This window comes from Ceratotherium simum, chromosome 17 (assembly GCF_057802395.1).
Source record: "Ceratotherium simum simum isolate JZ-2026a chromosome 17, ASM5780239v1, whole genome shotgun sequence".
Lineage (NCBI taxonomy): Eukaryota > Metazoa > Chordata > Mammalia > Perissodactyla > Rhinocerotidae > Ceratotherium > Ceratotherium simum.
In genome coordinates, this window is record NC_141916.1 from 14,554,188 (window position 1) to 14,574,915 (window position 20,728).

At 35.4% G+C, this 20,728-nt stretch overlaps 3 protein-coding genes across 3 annotated transcripts in view; 2 read left to right on the forward strand and 1 right to left on the reverse strand.

Annotated features, from left to right (window-relative positions):
- LACRT (lacritin) overlaps positions 1-20,728 on the forward strand; it is a 618,678-nt gene that overhangs the window by 118,879 nt on the left and 479,071 nt on the right. The window lies entirely within an intron of this gene.
- LOC101402791 (olfactory receptor 9S13-like) lies at positions 2,566-3,494 on the reverse strand. The gene is given in 2 exon segments (XM_014786774.2): positions 2,566-2,852; positions 2,855-3,494. Coding segments are annotated over 2 exon segments (927 nt in total).
- Positions 11,054-12,067, forward strand: LOC101402525 (olfactory receptor 9K2-like). The gene has a single exon (XM_004429172.1). It carries the CDS (start codon positions 11,105-11,107, stop codon positions 12,065-12,067), a length of 963 nt encoding a protein of 320 aa, XP_004429229.1. The 5' UTR covers positions 11,054-11,104.

Consider the following 20,728-nt stretch of genomic DNA (forward strand, 5'->3'; position numbering starts at 1 on the left):
TGATCAGCGGTAGCACAAGGACTTAAACCCAGGCTGTCTGATATCAGAAGCAATATGCTTAGCCTTGTTCTCACAAATGTGTATTGTAAACAGATCAATTACTTGCCAGATGATGATATTCTGCTAAAAACAAATAGAAATTATTTTTAAATGCAAAATAATCCTGAAGTCACTGAATTAACAAGTAATATCAGCTGAGATTTTTTTGAAACAGATGCAGCCCTATCAGGCATGCAATCCTATTGTGCAACAAGTATGCAATACCATCATAACAATAAGCAAACAGATTGATGGAACAAAGCAAAAAACTTGAAATACAATCTAGTATGTATCAAATGTACCATATGATCACAACAAAAAATTTCATAAACCAAAAGAAATTATTATTTTTTAGGAATTTGGGGCAACTTGGGTCATAGTGATTAATATTTTACTAGAAGACCAGTAATTTCCTGTTCCTGCTATAGCATGGCTATGTATCCTATCAAGAATTATCTGTAGGACTTATTTGCCTCAAGTAACAGGAGAAAATTGGAAACAAATTATCACTTTTATTAAATAGCCAGAATTGGAGTCAAATTAAACTAGAGCATTTGGGGAAGCCAAGACGTCTGGGAAGTCCTTCCCCTTCTGCCTAAATTCAATTATTAATGCCAGTTAAGAAAAAAAAAAAACCTTGCCTGAGTGAGGCGGTATACCACCCATGTGAAAGAGGAAGAAAAGTAAAAGAACTGTCTTTCTGGTCTGACCCTTGTGGATGAGTGTCAGAACAGTGACAAACCACCTCTCTACATTATTAAAACAAATGACCTACTCCCACTAATACATTTGGCTCAATTAGGTTCCTGAATTCTTATTTAGTAGTCATATATCAAAGAAAGGAAAGAAAAACAGAGAAAGTAGGGCAAAAACTTTCACTTCCTCTCATTTTTTTTTTGTTCCTTCTTTCCTTTTTTTTCTGAAGGAAACTGTGCATTATACCCTCAAAATAAAAAAAAAGAAATTGTGCTACGAGTGAGGAAAACAGTTGAAAACTCAGAGTAGAGAAGAAAGAGTTGTGCAAAGGCTTCCTGTGGAAGAGTGATTTTTTTAAATGTTAGAAAAATTGACTAATTGATGGAAAAGAACTTGAGTAAGGACTTCAGTCCACATCATAGAAAAAACACTTTTATACCAACTAAAATTTTACAATAACATATTTATAAAATAACATTAAAACATTTATCTGATTTTGAGTGGGTAAGTATATGTACTAAACTAAAAGAGACAAGACCAATAAATAAAATTATATACAAATGTTATACTACTCTACACCAAAAATTGATTAAAATGTTAAAATTAAATAGAAACACAGAATAATATTTGCACAAATAATGGCAGGACAATGGCTCAGATTTGCTGTAGTTCCAGGACTGGCGCCATATCTATACCTCCCTTCAGAAATGATTGTTTCTAGGTTGTGAGATCACATTTTCAGAATATTCCATATACTTTGAACTATATATTTGGATAATAAAAGTTCTGTGGCCATAATGGTGTTGAGTTTCAGATACACCAAGTTACTTAGTCTCTCCACACCAATTTCCTCTTTTGAAAATGGTGATAAAAATGCTGCATGGCATATAGTACTTGTTCTTTATGTATCAGCTTTTACTAATATAAAGTGTATCATTTTACATTAAAGAAAATGGGGAGGGGTCGGCCCCGTGGCTCAGCGGTTAAGTGCGCGCGCTCCGCTGCTGGCGGCCCGGGTTCGGATCCCGGGCGCGCACCAACCACCACTTCTCCGGCCATGCTGAAACCGTGTCCCACATACAGCAACTAGAAGGATGTGCAACTATGACATACAACTATCTACTGGGGCTTTGGGGGAAAAAAGGAGGAGATTGGCAATAGATGTTAGCTCAGAGCCGGTCTTCCTCAGCAAAAAGAGGAGGATTAGCACGGATGTTAGCTCAGGGCTGATCCTTCTCACCAAAAAAAAAAAAAAAAAAAAGAAAATGGGGAAATACAAATCAGTAGAATGTTATTAACACACAACTTCTCCACGTGAAAAATTGCTTCTCCAATAACATACTGTGGGCCCCCTTTTCATAGGAGTAGTAAATGTAAAGATGCTACTCCTCAGAATATAAATCTGTACCTTTGGGAAAGAATAGGACCTTTACTCAAAAGTGTTCTATATGACCATTACCATTACATTTTGCCACCTATACGATGGGACTGTTATCTTTTCCAATCAAATATCAATTTACCTGTTTTGTAGAATAAAAAGTTAAAGAATTGTGCGCACAAATATAATATAATTTTAATTAGCATACAATAACAGCTCTTAATATTTACATCTTAACCAAGGAAAAATTGAAATGAAAATATTATTACCACATCATAAGTTCAAAACATATATGTTTTCATATATTCTGGGAAAATAACATAATGATGCATATAACTATATTATTAGAAATATTACTTTGGAAAATGTAGAAAAATATTTGTTGCCATATATACATATAGATATAATAAATTTGATACAATTGATATAATAATATAATTGATATAATAATATCATCTCCTGTGTAATATTCTTTTCACAGCATCTTTCACATCTCTGTTTCTCAGACTATATATTAGAGGGTTTAGCATTGGTGTTATAAGTGTGTAGAGCACAGCTACCATCTTGCTTTGCTCTGGTGAGGAGATAGCCCCAGGTTGGGCATACATGAAGAACACAGTCCCGTAGAATAAACACACCACTGCTATGTGGGAGCCACAGGTGGAGAAGGTCTTACTCCTGCCATGGGTTGAGGGGATCTTCAGGACAGTGGAGAGGATAGAAGCATAGGAAACCAGAATGTGATGGTGATGATGATGAGAGCAGAGAGAATAAACAGTACAATATCATTCACAAAGGTGTCAGCACACGATATCTTGACCAGGGCTGGGACATCACAGAAAAAGTGGTCCAATCTATTTTCTCCACATAAATGCAAACTGAAGGTGAAACCTGTTTGTATCGTGGAGTTGATGCATCCACAGACATAGGATCCAGTTACCAATCGAACACAGACTTTCTGGGACATGTGCACAGGGTAAAGGAGAGGGGAGCAAATGGCCCAGAATCGATCAAATGCCATGACAGCCAGGAGAAAGCCTTCAGTTGTGACAAACAGGGCAAAGAAGCACAATTGGGCTGCACAGCCATTGTAAGAAATGTTCTTTTCATTAGACAAGAAGTTGGCTAAAGTCTTGGGAGCAATGACTGTGGAGTAGCAGAGATCTAAATAGGACAAGTTCCTATGGAAGAAATACATATACATTTGAAGTCTAGAGTCCATCTTAATGACAGTTACCATGCTGATATTTCCCACCACAGTGACCATGTAGAGCAGCAAGAACACTAGGAATAAGAGGATCTGTAGCTTTGGAGGGGTTCTGAACCCCAGCAGAATAAACTCAGTCACCTCTGAGGAATTCCTATTAAGCTCACTGTTCATAGCTGCACATAGGTGGAACCAGAGAGATGGTAAAAATGAAAGAAATGAGTGATCAGAATACTTGTTTTAGTAAAAATATCTAGGAACCAACATGGAAAAATTTTTGTTTAATTATCTTCCCAATAGTAAAAATGTCTAGGAACTAGCATGGAAAAACTTTTGTTTCGTTATATTCCCCATATTTTATAAAACACCGATGACCATAAAGAACGGATTAACATTTTTAAAAAGCCTTCCTAGTGAAGAGTTCAATCAGATTGGCTAGCATTTTCGGATACACTTATTAGCAAATGATGCAGTTGTGCTCTCTAAGTGTGCTTTGGGGAAATGGAGGTCTAGGAAAATGTCTGCAAACAGCAGCTTAGTTTTTTGGTTAATTTCTTTAATATCAATTTATAGCCATTGAAGTTGCTTCCTTTAGTGGAAGTCATTTCTCACAGACATTATAATCCATTTAAGATTTTATTCTGAGGGTAATCTGTTCAATTGATGGTCTCATTTCATTTTTTAATGATTAGTTTATCTACTAAAAACATATACAAAAATTGTATGTTTCTCTTATATTAGGAGAAAGACTTCAGATCCTGACACAATCATCGTCCTTGTACACATTAACCTCACTTCCTTATTTCTTTCATTATTTTTGTCCCTATGGAGACATACACTCTTAGTGGCACAGTTTGTCTGCTACAAACAAAAGTGACACTTATTTATATTTCCTGAACACAATAAAACCAGACTTTTATGTTTCCCCCCCTTCTTTCTTTCCTTCCTTCCTTCCTTCCTTGTATCCTTCCTTCCTTCCCTCCATCTTTTGTTCCCTTTGGATTTGACAGATTGGAATGCAAGTGGAGAGTTCTAAGGCCTTGGACAGAGATTTTTCTGTCTTGTCAGAAACAGACAAATCTAATTAAAAATACAAATATCTGTGCATATGAAAGATAGAAGGCACACAGGAAAATTTAAAGACAGCTGCAAATGAAAAGGAAGAGAAATATCTATTTAAACAAGCTTACATTATATTTATTTAGGCTTATGTTATGACTATAAAATGTTTGTACATAAAAAGCGTGAGGTAGAGACAAGAATTAATTTTTATTCTAATTTTATGAATGGAGAAACAGACAAAAAAGATATTAAGAGGCTGATTTAGAGTAATAGATTGAGCAGCAGAATGGTTTACTATTCAATAATCTATCATATAACATAAAAGAAAACTGACAAATGATAAATTCAAAAATTCACATACTATGAAAATGTATTTTAAAATATTATAATTATATGAATTTATAATTTTGTAGATGTATAAATTATATAATTATAATAAATAAAATTATATGTGATATAAACTGTACAATGTCTCTTATAATGTCTATAATTTTTATTGTTGTATGCTATAATTTCATTACTTTTGATATTCTTTTAAGGCTGGTTGGGACTACGGAAGTATATTAGAATCCATTTGGTCCAGTTACATGTACTTTCTTGAAAAAATTAAACGTTAACAGAAATGTTGACTGACTGATTTTAGAAGGCATAGGAATGGTCAAAACAACCTCTGGTAGGGCCTATTGACTACAAAAATGCTAGTCTCCTTAAATTCATATTTTACATCAACAAGTTTCTGATTTCAATAGGAAAATTGAAACAAAAAGAAAGAAAAGTAACTAGAGTTATCTAAAAGAAGAATGTTGAGAATAAACAAATTAAATATAAGACATAGTCTCAAGAATGAATACTGCTTCTTATCTTAGTAAACCCTCACTATATTTGAAATCAAATACATTCATGAAGAAACAAAATTATGAAAAGAAGCAAACCTTCGTTTAACAGGAAGTTTTTCTGCAACATGGATTGCACTTTCTCACTGTTCACACCGTGATTCAAATTGTTAAGAACAACAAGTACTAGCAAAAATCGAAGCTTCTCTCTCTCTCTCTTTCCAAGTTTACTGTACTTTTCATTGATTAAATCAACAAGTAGATCTAAGAGAAATTCTCTCATGAGGAGGCAAAACAGAGTGTGGGCATTTCCTCTGCAAGATAATCTCCAGGGACTAACAGTCTGTCTCACCAGCAATGTATTTTGCATCATAATACAAAAAACAAAAAAAAAAGGAGGCAGAATAAACTGTTAATTAGTAAACTTACCAGACCTTTAGAAAGTTAGAAGGTCTTTCTAGGGGACATGGGAACTAACCTATAAAACAAAACGATACAAAACCACGTTTGGATGAAACTCATTTCTTATTTCTAGGGTAAATCCATCATGCTTGTATTAGTCAGAAGAAAATTAATGCAGAGAATAAGCTAAACAGTTAATGGAAGCTTTGAAGCAATATAGAGATTAGCAAGAGCAGGCAGTATACCTCTTTCTATGATTTCAAGGCACAAGAAGAGGTGGTGTTAAAAAATCCTAGAGGGGCTGGCCCCGTGGCTTAGCGGTTAAGTGTGCGCTCCGCTACTGGCGGCTGGTTGGGATCCCGGCGCACCCACGCATCGCTTCTCAGGCCATGCTGAAGCCTCCTGCCACGTACAGCAACTAGAAGGATGTGCAACTATGACATACAACTATCTACTGGGGCTTTGGGGGGAAAAAAGGAGGAGGATTGTCACTAGATGTTAGCTAAGAGCCGGTCTTCCTCAGCAAAAAGAGGAGGATTAGCATGGATGTTAGCTCAGGGATGATCTTCCTGACAAAAAAAAATCCTAGAAATCTAGGAGTTTCTTCAAGAGTGAGAGCCATGGTGAGAACCATAGTGCCCACTAGGTGCTGGAACCAAATAGAGAAACATCTCAAGAAGCATATTGAAAGAGAAAAAAAATCCCTCTCTTCATACATCCTCGGTTCTGCCATTGTTGAATGAGAGCACCAGAGACAATAGGTCAATGAATGAGGATGACTGGATTTGGGCCACAGCTATAGTTGAATGACCACTACCCTAGAATAAACAAGGATTCATCAACTAATATTTTGAGAAGGAAAGAATCTTAGATGAAATTTTTCAAGATTTTTCACAATCACGTTCTGTGCATTTCAAAACGTTCCTAGAGATCCTAATATTTCCCTTTAGCTAAAACAACTTTCTTTGGCGTTTCTTATTGTGTTTATTTGGCATAATGTATTCTCTTAGTTTTCCTTGATCTGAAAATTTCCTGATTTTGCCTTCAATTCTGAAGTGTATTTTCTTCCATATACCATTTTTGTTTGGTCTCCCCCCATCTGTAAGCACTTTAAAGATGTTCCGTTGTCTTCTTGTTTGAATTGTTTCTGATAAAAAAAATCTAAGCTCTAACTTGTATTTGCTTGTATGCAAAGTCTCCTTTTCCCTCAGTGATTTCACCAATGTTCTCTTTTTGACTCATTTTCAGAAATTTTATTCTAATGTGCCTTCATTTGGTTTCTTTCTGCTTATCATCCTTGGGTTTTGTGAACTTTCTTGCATCTGTGAGTTTATACTTGTCATCAAATTTGAAAAAAATTTTGCCCATTATAGGTTCTAACATTTTTCTGGTGCCTCTTCTTCCAATTACATTTCTAATATTTTCTCACTTCTCACTGAATGTCTGTTCATTTTTTCCTTTTTAACTCTATGCTTATGTTTGATTTGTTTCCATTGCTATGTGTTCGAGGTTAAAGTCTTTTCTTCTTGATTTGTTTCCTTTTTCTCGGTAATTGCACTCACTCACTGCTTTTTGTCCTATATCTGAAAATAGTTGGTCATATATTTTCTGCAGAGTTTAGTTTTTTGTTATGGAAGGCAAATCCTGTGGTAGTCATTCTTTCATGAGAAGATGTGGAAACATCTTAAATTCATTATTTTTTAAATATTTAATGACATTTACATATGTATTACAAACACACACTTCAGTGAGATTTTATTATTCCTTATATATTGAAGTATTTTGTTTGTTAATATTCTGCTTAGAATGTTTGAAGTTAAATTTATAAGATTTTCTGTACTTTTTTATTTTAATATCTATATGAGACTGATGACAGACTCATGAATATAGTCAGGAAGTATTTCCTCTGTGACTATTCCTGAAAGAGTTTATGTAACAATGGTCTTATTTCTTTCTTAAACATTTGGAAGTAAACACTGGTGAAGCCATCTAGGCAAGGAACATTCTTCACGGGAGATTATTAATAAAAATTTAATGTCTTTAATAGATATTTTAAAAATTATATTTCTCTTTATACATCATTTTGTTCTATTTAGAATAATTTTATTCTAAAAATCATCAATATTTGGTAAAAATACAGTTGACTACATTCTGTTTTTTAATATCAGTAGGATCTATTGTGATATCCCATTTTTCATTTCTGATGTTTGTGATTTAATGTTGCTGTTTTGCCTTTGTTAAGTTGGCTAGTGCTTTACTAATCTTTCTTACTAGAGTCTTACTAATCTTTTGAAGAATCAATTTTAAGCTATGTGATTATTCAGTATTGTTTACATTTTTTCTATTTAACTATTTCTATTATTCACTTGTTTTCAACTTGTTTTGTATTTCACATAATTAAGATAGATTAATTTATTGATGTTCCTGCTTTTCTCCTTTATACTATTTACCTATACGGCTTTGTACATCCATCTTTTTTCTTCTTCTGCATCCCAGAAGTGTAGATTTATCATAATTTATTATAATTTAATTTGATTTCTTTATTATCCATGGATTTTTAGGAAGTGTTTATTTTCAATGTTCATGCTCATAGAGTTTTCCAGTTATCTAATTGCTATTGATTTCCATATTAAGTTGACATGATCAAAGAACATTCACTGAATGATTTCAACCTTTGAATTTGTGGAGAGTTTTTTATGTCCCATCTATTGTGAATGTCAGTAGCTATTTCTTACATATTTATAAGCAGTAATGTGTTGTTATTACTAATGTTATTGTGGGAAATTTAAGGATGAGAAAAAGCATTTTAGATTCTGCTACATTTTATGGGTTAGATATCCAAGCTCCACCCATGTGCTTTCTAGTCACAAATGTTGGAAAGTTAAATGTCTCCTGCTACTGGGGTCCTTGACTCAGATTTTGTTCTACCAATTATACCCATACAAACTCAGAATTTGAAAGAGGATCAACGTTTTGTTCCTTTTGACCTTTTCTACCAGTTAGGAAGGTTGTGGAAACAGGTGGGCTTTTTTCTGCAGCATTGTTGAGTCTCCAGCTTCCTAGGGAAGTTATTTGGATGAATGAGGAAGTAGTGACATTTTTTGCTTTCTCTGTATGTGATCCCTGAGTCTGAATTATGGTGTGTTTTGAAATCATACCTCCGATGGTAGCCCTTTTTGTGAATTAATCCTATGTTGCTCTAAGCGTGATTACAAGAGTGTCAGCCAGAAGTCCCTCCAGCCTTTCCAAATTTGATAGGCTTCAGTGCATCTTAATGAACAATTCCCTGTTAAAAGTCCTTAACTATTTTCTCTACCTACACTGACCAAACTTTTACTAATACTGTATTATAATAAGCAGAAGCTCTGGCCCCATATCCTCTTGCTATCTATATACCAAAAAAATTCTAGAGAAATTTGGGTAATAATTTTTAATTAAAAGAGAGATTTTCTAAAAATAGGATTAAAATTAACTAATGGAAACATTGAGGTAAAAACGACATCCCTGTAATATTATGCTCATTAAATATGCTATTATGTCTCTGATTGAAATGGAGTCTTTTAGTCACACAGTAGTTTTTAAGGAATTTTTGAATATAAGTTTTGATCTCTTATAAATGTCTTTGCTAAGAATTTTTTAAAAGTTTTATTGAATGCTATTATTTCTTCCATTATATTTTCTATTTGTTTAGCATTAAAATAAAGGAAACTATAGAATTAGCACGGCATTACCTGGCTTTGAGTTTGTGATTTCAAGGGTATGTGTCATATGGTGAAATATGTCTGCATCAAGAAACACAGGTCAACCATAATTTGGAGAGAATTTTTGTCTTTTTTAATTCATCACAAGTGTCATTTACTACACAATTTAAAGTATTCACTTATCTAAAATTTTCCTCATTGTATACAAACTTTTCAATCTATTTTTCTATGCCTATCAATATGTGTGCTGTGATAATTATCAGAAAGCTCTTTTCTTTGTCAATGAAGAAAATAAAGGCCAGAGAAATTCCCAAAAGAGACACATAAGCAGAGAAGAAGAGGATTTTTTCTATTTGGACTATTATTAGACTATCTGTTTGTATCTGAGTTACTGCTGTCCTCATGGACAGCAGCCCTGGAGTCTGCACTCATGTCTCCATAATTGACTCTATGATTACTCCTCTCCCAGTTGAATCCATCCCAGAGGATGAGCAAAACCTCAATGCTGAAATAGCCTGAAAAAGATTTCACAGGAATAACAATAACTGAGGCCATCACAAACAACCACTGTTGATACTGTCCCAGATGACACAAGGTTCTATGCTCCTTAAATATCCATGGTTATCCCGTTATCCTTATTTTAAGATGTATACAGTATACAAAAATTTGAGAAAGGAATTTCCCTTTATATATATTCCTTGTCCTGACTAAAGAGTGAGTTCCCTTGAATTGATGCAACTTTGGTAGAAAGTTATTTATTGCAGTGTAAGGACTGGAATGTTCACCAGCTTTTCTCTCTGCTTCAAAAAAAGGAGATAAATGGTTATGGCATTTTTAAATTAAACAGCTACTAATGTAAATGAAGTATTTGTAGTGAGGCAATAGAAATGCCTTTATTTGGGGGCCCACCTGGTGGCCTAGCGGTTATGTTTGGTGTGCTCTGCTTCAGCAGCCTGGTGTTGGGCATGGACCAACACCACTCGTCAGCAGCCATGCTGTGGCAGCGACCTACAAACAAAATAGAGGAAGGTTGGCACAGATGTTAGCTCAGGGAGAATCTTCCTCAGCAAAAAAAAAAAAATAAATAAAAAAAAATGAAGTGCATTTATTTGGGAGAATGATTTTGATCTGAGAACATAAACATGTATTTGGAAATACCTTTAGAGAATTTTATTTTATCCATGCTTAGTGATTTGGAAGTTATTAATTTTAACATACCAATAACTTGTCTATTTTTATTCTATTTTCAAATATGGCTACAGTAGTAATGGAACCTAAATAGATTGAAGTAAAATAAGGTAAAAGTATTTTTAAATATTTATATTACTGTCACATAATGATTCAAACACTGACTTGGATAACATAATTCCTACAAACACTTTCACAGAAATTATATGTAATACTTCTATTCTAGATTACTCGTAATACATATTTTACATAAACATAATTCTTTAACTATAAATATATTGAAACTAAAAATTTAGAATGGGAGTAAAATTAGAGAATAAAATATGCTACATTTTTGCTGAACTCCCTACAAATGTATGATTTAAATACAATAACCAAATAACTTCTTTTACTACTTAATAGAACAGTCTCAGAATTCTAGGGTTATCTAAACGAAATTCTTGAGTCTTCCTGACATTAAAATTGTTTTATATGCAATATTTAACTAAACTGTAAGTAATTTAATTCTACATGGAACAGAGCATTTATGTCACAAGAATTAAAGCCAAGAGTGCATTTATTTGCCTTGTGCTTCTCAGCAGGTTTCTGGGTTTCTGCCATGGGTGACAGGAGAACAAACAATCACTCAGAAGTGACTGACTTCATTCTTGTCGGCTTCAGGGTCCGCCCAGAGCTGCATATTCTCCTCTTCCTGCTATTTCTGCTCGTGTATGCCATGGTCCTTCTAGGGAATGTCGGGATGATGGCCATTATAATGACTGATCCCCGGCTGAACACACCAATGTATTTCTTCCTAGGCAACCTCTCCTTCATTGATCTCTTCTATTCGTCTGTTATTGCACCCAAGGCTCTGATCAACTTCTGGTCTGAGAGCAAGTCCATCTCCTTTGCAGGCTGTGTGACCCAGCTCTTCCTCTTTGTCCTCTTCATTGTGACTGAGGGATTTCTCCTGGCAGCCATGGCTTATGACCGCTTCATTGCCATCTGCAACCCCCTCCTCTACTCTGTCCAGATGTCAACACGTCTCTGCTCTCAGTTGGTGGCTGGTTCCTATTTCTGTGGCTGCATCAGCTCAGTTCTTCAGACCAGTGTAATATTTACCTTATCCTTTTGTGCTTCTCGGACTATCGACCACTTTTACTGTGATGACCGTCCACTTCAGAGGATTTCTTGCTCTGATCTCTACATTCATAAGGTGGTTTATTATTTCTTATGCAGCATTATTATTTTGCCTACCATAATTGTCATTATTGTGTCCTATATGTATATTGTGTCCACAGTTCTAAAGATACGCTCCACTGAGGGTCGTAAGAAAGCCTTCTCCACATGCAGCTCTCACCTAGGAGTCGTGAGTGTCCTGTATGGTGCCATCATTTTTATGTATTTCATCCCTGACAAATTTCCTGAGCTGAGTAAAGTTGCCTCCTTATGTTACACCTTAGTCACTCCCATGTTGAATCCTTTGATTTACTCTCTGAGAAACAAAGATGTCAAAGAAGCCTTGAGAAAGATCTTGGGGAAAAAATTGTTTTTATTTAATTCTATTTTAACGTTGCTATAACTGAAAGCCCTGGGAGTTATGACAATTTGGGGAAAGACTGATGCAAAAAACGCACCCGTGGATCTTAGAAATAATTAATCTCAGTAAGTTTATTTATTTGAATTCCATGTATTTGCAGTTGAAGAATATATTTGGATTATATATTTCCTGGCTGTTGATTTTGAAGTGGAACGGCTTTCTCCATACTTCATCTTCATTTTGGATAAAGATAATGATTGACATATCATTTGTCTTTATGGAAAATATATTCCTAGTTTTCTACTGCCTCTCTGAAGATGTTATTTGGGATGTATTGTTTATCTTGAATCAGTAACATATGTAATGTGGATATGTATATAATTGGTAGAGATAACAAAATCTGACATAATAAGCAGACAGCCAAAAATATAAGATTTACTGAAGAAAACCTTTTGAGTGCTTAGTGAGAGAATCAGATACTCTGCACTGCACAGAGGCCTAAGGATGACGTGTGAGTCACTCTTAATTGTCCAGAGCCAGAATGAGTGACACACTTATTTCATGACTTCTCAGCTTGAATAGGTTATTCTTGAAAATTCTCCCTTTGCACAAGAAATCTGTAGTGGAAATAAATCAAAAGTATACACAATTCATTTTTGTCATATATGTTTTTGTGAGAATTAATTCATCAAATTGATATTGAATTTTGATGTACTCTTTGCCATATGAACATCTCCAGGAATAAATAATTTCTCTACCTAACCTCACAATCAAATGAGGAGAAAATTGTTCAATAGAGAACTAAACTGCCACGTGGTAAACCCAGTGAAAAGACATCTATAGAAAATGCAAGGGGACTGGGGTCTCTAGAGGTGAGTGGTCTTAACAGTCAGAGAAAACTTCCTAAGCACCTTTTTAAAAATAAATAGAATTGAGCAAGATGAAAGAGACATGTTTCTGTGCAAAGGGAAATAAATAACTATATAGTGAACTGTATGCAGTTTAATGAGTGATTTTTAATGCACAAGACAGGAAGTGAGAGATGAGACTTCACAGGGAAATCGTACAGACAACCAAGCTTCGAAGATGACCTTTGTTCTGTAGACTGGGGGTAAGCATTAGGGATTTTTAAGAAAGGTGGCATTGTGTTCAAATTGACATCTTACAAAAATCACATTGGTAGTTTTTTGAAAGATAAATAATCATAGGGCGAATATGGTAGTCACAGAAAGTGTGTGGTCGTCCAAGTAAGAGCTTGTGGTGGCTTTAACAAAGGCAGTCTTATTAGAGATAGTGAAGAGAGGGACTCTTTAAAATGGCAGGTAAACTAAGCTGAATATTGATCGATGGTTGAGAAAATGAGAATGAGGGAGCAGTGAACAATGACTTCTAATGTTTCAGCATCTGTGACAGGGGAAACACTACCTCATAAAATGAGGAGAAAATATGAGTAATACGAGTTAATCGTTAACTTCAGAGTTAAGGAAATGAGCTCATGAGTCAGACTGATCTTTCAGATTCTGTTTGTGCGTCTGTAGCTTTGGGCGAGTTACAGAATATTTCTGCACTTTAGTTTCCGCATGTAAAATGAGGTGCACAGTAGTATCTACATCTTAGAGTTACCTGAAGGATTAAATAATATAAATTTCATATAAATTGGTTGAATCTATATATTTAACAGCTGCCAGATTTATTCTTCCCTCCTGCCCTCAATACCATGTCATTTTAAGTCTGGGAGAGGATGACTAATTTTCTCTGCCCCTTTCCCTGATTCTTTGCCACGGAGCATCCCCAATTCTCCAAGATGACCTGTTTTAATTTCCATAGACAGATCTTGAGAAACTGCTTATTTATTTCAGTCTTTACTTTTCTTTCTGCTGATAACTAACAGAAAAGATTTAAAAATAAAAACGAACAGAGCCCCCAATTTGATGCAAAATAGTATCTTATCATCAAATACTATATCTATTTATCTTTCCTCCCATGTCTTTCTTTAAGAGTCCTCTCTTACACCTTAACAAATGTTTCCTTTTTCACTCACATTTTTTAAAATATGTATTATTGGGGAAAATAGAGGACTCACTAGGTAGAAAAACCTTATGAAGATTTTCAGGTAAGTGGTCACTGTGTCTTGTCTCCCTCCTGAGATGAAGTAGAAATATGTTTAGGTTGAAAGAGGCACGTTTTCCTAACACTCCTCTGGGAGTACAATGCAGGATCCTTCAGGCAGCACTCTGAGTCCTGTAATGGAACACACCTGCAATGAAACGGATCCTGATTCTTTATGATTCCAGCCCACCCAAGACCCAAGCACAGGGTCCTTGTCCAGTGGATGTTAGTAATCTTATATTTAACTGGAAAGAAATCCTAACACTAGAGTTGACTGTCAAAGGAGAAGAATGTTTTTCTTAACTCACCATGTGCTGCACCCACCCAACCACCATCAGATCCCTCACATACAGATAAATACAAACATAATCATAGTCCCTCTCTCTCTCTCTCCTCTCTCTCTTCACACACACAAACACACACACGCACAAACACACATACACACACCATGATACCTTTGAGAAAAATACCAAGAATGGTCACTGACTGAATCACCTCCTAGAGCAATATACATCCAGTGTCATCCAGCTGACTCAGAAAAGAGTCTTCGGGCTGAGGTAGAGGCTAACAGACCTCACCATAAGAGGATATGCATAGTCATTTTTCAATGCTTATATTTTACCTTCCTTTACTGATGTTGCGTAATTGCTGTCATTGCTACAGGAATTATATTCAGGCATATTCTGTTCTCACTCCTGTTTGGAGTGAGACTCAGGGAAGTTGGATGAGCTGTACAGAGTAAGTTCTGAAAGCAAGGATGAGATTGAAAAAAAAAGTTAACTAGCATGTTAATATAAATTAAAATATATACATAAATGCATAAATACATATATGTATATATATGATTCTCTAAATATGATATATGCATTATAAGACTGCTTATAAAATCATCAAAGTTATGGTGCAAGTCATGAACAAAATCATTTTAATAATATCTAGCTAATTTGTTGATTTGGGAATTACAGGCTATTTTTCAAAACATCGTTAGTACCTAAATCACATTCTTATTTAAAACATTATGCACATAAGGAACTTCTTCAAACTCATCTAGTGACTCCCTACTACATTTATAATCGTAGCTGATGGTAGTGTCAATAACTAGCAAAGTTTTCTTAATTTAAATGATCGTGTTTATGGTGGTGAATCCTCACTCTCCTGCTGCTACACTAACGAGCTTTTAAGGTTTTAGCCTATTTAACATTGAGATTTTTATATAATAAATCTATTCTATTGACTTGAGTAATTTCCTGTTTTTTAAGCCAAACTAAATCTTCAGTCCACAAAAAGACATTTCTAAGTCATTGTTCTAAAATGCTAGTCCTTGGGTCTAAAAAAGCACCTCCACTCAATATTTTTTCCTAAAACTTATTGAGGAATAACTGGTATGAAGTAAACTGTATTTATTCAGAATGTACAACTCTGTGAGTTATTACAGTTTTATACATCAATGAAATCATTACCACATCAAGATACAGAAGATTTCCATCACCTCCAAAAGATTTATCATGCCGTTTTTTAGTTCATACCTCCTTCCAAATCCATTCCCAGATAACCAGTAATCCAATTTTTTTTTTTTTTGCATGCAGACACACACACACAGTATGCAATCTTTGCTGTCAGGCTTCTTACACTAGTGAAATGATTTTGAGATTTATTCATTTTGTCATGTGTATAAGTAATTCATACTTTTTATCATTGAGTAGTATTCCATTTTCCATTGTACACATATACCAAATTTTGTTTTTCACTCTTAAATTGATGAGCAGGTGAGGTGTTTTCAGTTCTTAGATATTGTGAATAAAGCTGATATGAACATTCACATACATGTTTTTAAGCCAGGGCCAACTCCATCCCTCCCCTCTCTCAGTCCACCATGATAGAAAGTCCACTTGTTCAGACCAAAGCTGCCAAGAAGATAGGGATTCTTCTTCCACTAGATCTCAGTCAAAGGCTACCATATCACCTTGAGATTAGCAGGCTGCACATATTTCTTATCCCTTCTAGCTCCATGTTGTAGAAACTCTATTCAAGTCTAAAAATGTCTGGAGATCTCCTCTACCCAGCCCCCATTCATAGGTGGAGGTTTTACCCCAGGCATGATAGGCCAAGAATAATGGGGCCTCAATCTCTGTTGCCCCAGTTCAAGGATAGAGGTTCTATGGCAAGAGAGACAAGGTTAGAAGACCATTGGCTCCTGACCTCACCCAGAAACCTACTCGTAAAACAAGGGTGTCACTCTGAGAGAAGTGTGCTACTGTTCCAGCTCCAGTTCCAGAGAAGTTGAACACAGGTTTTACCTAGAATAAAAGGCAGGCCATAAAACAGAAGGCTCCAAATCTCTCCCCAAGTGAATTGACTTTATTTGGAACAAGTGTGGGAAAGTTCAAGCATAAGTGATATCACAAACATAACACTATTTCATGATAAGCAATTAAGAGGAGACCAGTAGCTACACAAGAGCAAAAACTAACTGCAGACCAACTACAAGTTTACCAGAGAGAACCAGGGAAGGAAACAGCTAGTAACGGTCTCCTGCAGCTGGAACAAACCTGAAAGACTGGCCTTAAAATCTATCCCTACAAAGGGGACCAAATTTAGTTGGATCAGACTGTAGAGCAATGTATGTCCCTGATGTTTTCAAAACAACAGAACAAGAGGAATTAGTGGAGGCTATCTGCTCAGTAGGAAACCTATAGAGGCAAAACACTCCACAAAATAATAGAGAAAAACACAGCCAAAGGTAGCCCTGATAAAACCACTGTCATGCAAGAGTAACTGTGCACAAGCCTAAGGTTGTGCCTCTGAGAAGGGACACCACAGGCTTCTCAGAGCAAACAGAATTCAATAAAATAGTCCAGCAGAGTCACTAAAAACTGAACAAGCAAACAACAACAAAAATATAGAAATTATTTATAAAAATTATTCTGTTGTTTAAAGGTACATTAACTGAAAGAATGTCATATAGTTGGAATCATACAGTATGTAGCCTTTTCAGATTGATTTCTCTCACTTAGAACCTGCATTTACAGTCCTTCCATGTATTTTCACGACTTGATAACTCATTCTTTTTAGTGCTGAATATTAGTCCATTGTCTGGATGTACTACAGTTTATGTATCCATACCCACTAAAGGATATCTTGGTTACTTCCAAGTTTTGGCTATTATGAATAAAGCTGCTATAAATATCCATGTACAGGTTTTTGTGCGCACATAAGTTTTCAACTCCTTTGGGTAAATACCAAGGAGCACAATAGCTGGATCACATAGTAAGAGTATGTTTAGTTTTGTAAGAAACTAGCAAACTGTCCTCCAAAGTGGCTGTACCATTTTGTATTTACACTAGAAATGAATGAGGATATCTGTTTCTCCACATCCTTGCCAGCATTTGGTGTAGACAGTGTTTTAGATTTTGGCCATTCTAAGAGGTGTGTAGTAGTATCTCATTCTTCTTTTTGTTTTTGTTTTTAATTAATACTTTAAATTTTTAGAGAAGTTTAAGGTTCACAACAAAATTGAGAGGAAGGTACAGAGATGTCCTATATATTCCCTGCCCCCACTCACGCATAGCTTGCCAATTATGAACATCCCCCACAAGACTGGTGCATTGATTACAATCAATAAACCTATATTGATACACCATTATCATCCAAAATCCATAGTTTACTTTAGGGTTCACTCTGGGTGTTATATATTCTGTGGGTTTGGAAATATATAATGACATGTATCCATAATTATGGGATCATATAGAGTATTTTCACTGCCCTAAAAATCTGTGCACTCCCTATCCATCCCTTCCTCCTCCCCACAACCCCTGGCAACCGCCAGTCTTTTTCCTGTTTCCGTAGTTTTGCCTTTTCTAGAATGTCATATAGTTGGAATTATACAATAGGTAGCATTTTCAGATCGGCTTGTTTCACTTAGTAATATGCATTTAAGCTTCTTTTATGTCTTTTCACAGCCCAGTAGCTCATTTTTTTTTAGTGTTGAATAATATTCCATTAACTGGATGCACCATGGTTTATTTATCCATTCACTTACTGAAGGAAATCTTGGTAGTTTCTAAATTTTAGCAGTAAGATTAAAACTGTTATAAAGATCTGTGTGCAGGTTTTTCGTATGAACATAACTTTTCAACTCTTTGGGTAAATACCAAGCAGCATAACTGCTGGATCGTATAGTAAGAGTATGCTTAGTTTTGTAAGAAACTGCCAAATTGTCTTCCAAAGTGACTGTACTATTTTGCAATTCCCACCAACGATGTATAAGAGTTCCTGTTGCTCTACACACTCACCAATGTTTGATGTTGTCAGTGTTCTGGATTTTGGCCATTCTTGTAGGTGTGTAGTGGTGTCTCATTGTTGTTTTAATTTGCACTCCCTGATGATATATGATGTGGAACATCTTTTCATTTGCTTTTTTGCCTTCTGTATATCTTCTTTGGTGAGGTGTCTGTTAAGGTCTTTGGTCCAATTCTTAATCAAGTTGTGTGTTTTCTTATACTTGAGTATTCAGAGTTCTTTGGATATCATTTATCTGATATGTCCTCTGCAAATATTTTTCCCCAGCCTGTGTCTATTAATTTCATTCTTTGACAGTGTTTTTCACAGAGCAGAAGTTTGTAATTTTAGTGAAGCCCAATTTACCAATTATGTCTTTCATGGATCATGCCTTTGGTGTTGTACCTAAAAAGGCATTGCCATACCCATGGTCATCTAGGTTTCTTCTATGGTATCTTCTAGGAGTTTCATAGTTTTGTGTTTTGCACTTAGGTCTATGATCCTATTGAGTTAATTTTTGTAAATGGTATTAGGTTTATATCTAGGCTCACATTTTTGCATGTGGATGTCCAGTTGTTTCAACACCGTTTGTTGAAAAGACTATCTTTTCTCCATTGAATTACCTCTGCTCCTTTGTCAAAGATCAGTCGACTATATTTATGTGGCTCTATTTCTAGTCTCTCCATTCTGGAACATTGATCTGTTTTCTATTCTTTCATCAATACCACACTTTCTTGATTACTGTAGCTGTAGTCAGTCTTGATGTTGTGCAGTGTCAGGGCTCTGATTCTGTTCTTCTCCTTCACTATTGTGTTGGCTATGCTGGGTATTTTGCCTCTCTGCATAAACTTTAGATTCAATATTAAAGTTTGCCAATATCTACAAAATAACTTGAGGAATTTGGGCTGGGATTGCATTAGATGTATAGAACAAAGTGGGAAGAACTGACATCTTGACAATATTGAGTCTTTTTCTCCATGAATATAGAATATCTCTCCATTTAATTAGGTTCTTTAATTTCTTCTGTTAGAGTTTTACAGTTTTCCTCTCATAGACTTTGCACTTATTTTGTGAGAATTATACATAAGTATTTCATTTTGGGGGCAGGTGTGCTGATATAAATGGTATTGTGTTCGAAATTTTAAATTCCACTTGCTCATTGCTGGTATATAGAAAGCAATTGACTTTTGTATATTAACCATGTATCCTGAAAACTTCCTATAACCTCTTATTAGTTTCAGGAGTTTTTTTGTCATTTCTTTCAGATTTTTTATGTCATGTGTTAATAAAGACAATTTATTTTCTTCCTTTCCGTTCTGTATACCTTGTTGTATTAGTTTGCTAGAGCTGCCATAACAACATACCACAGACTGGGAGGCTTAAAGAACAAATTTATTTTCTCACAGTTCTGGAGACTGGAAGTCCAAGATCAAGCTGTCAGTGGATACAGTTGCCTCAGAGGTTTCTTTCCTTGTCTTGCTCCCTCTTCACGTGGTCGTCCCTCAGTGCACATGCACCCCTGGTGTCTCTCTGTGTGTCATAATCTCCTCTCCTTATAAAGGCACCAGTCAAGTTTTACAAGAGCCCACCATACCAGCTTTATTTTAATTACCTCTTTGAAGGTCCTGTCTCCAAATATAACAGCAGTTACATACTGCAGTACTAGGGGGTTAGGGCTTCAACATATAAGTTTGGGAAGACATAATTCAGCCTATAACTATTTTATTTCCTTTTCTTGTCTATTGCATTAGCTAAGACTTCCAGTAGGAGGTTGAATAGGTGTGGTGAGGGGAGACATCCTTGCCTTGTTCCTAACCTTAGCAGGAGAGCTTCCAGTTTCTCACCATTAAATATGATCTTAGCTTTAGAATTTTTGTGGATGTTCTCTTTCAAGTGGAGGATGTTCCCCTCTATCCCAGTTTGCTGAGAACTCCTTTACTTTTTATCCGTTTTTATCCGACGCACTTCATTCAAGTTCAAAATGGTGAGAGACACTTTCCTTGGTATATACCAATCAGTTAATATTTTCTGTGTATTTTCCCTGCAATTTCTGAGAACAGCCTTTTTTCATTTACATTGGCATACTTCAAGCCCACATCAATAACATGAACTGATACAGCAGTTTCCCTAACTCCAATCTTATCCCCTTTCGATATATCTTCCACATAGCCCTGAAGATTTCCCCTGATTACCGACCACCTGTTCTCAGGCACTTCACTTTGCAATATCTGTGTTTATCTTTGGCATGCACAACTTTTGATTTTAATTGTCTGTCCAAAGATGTAATTCTTACACTAAATTGTAAGATCCTTAAAG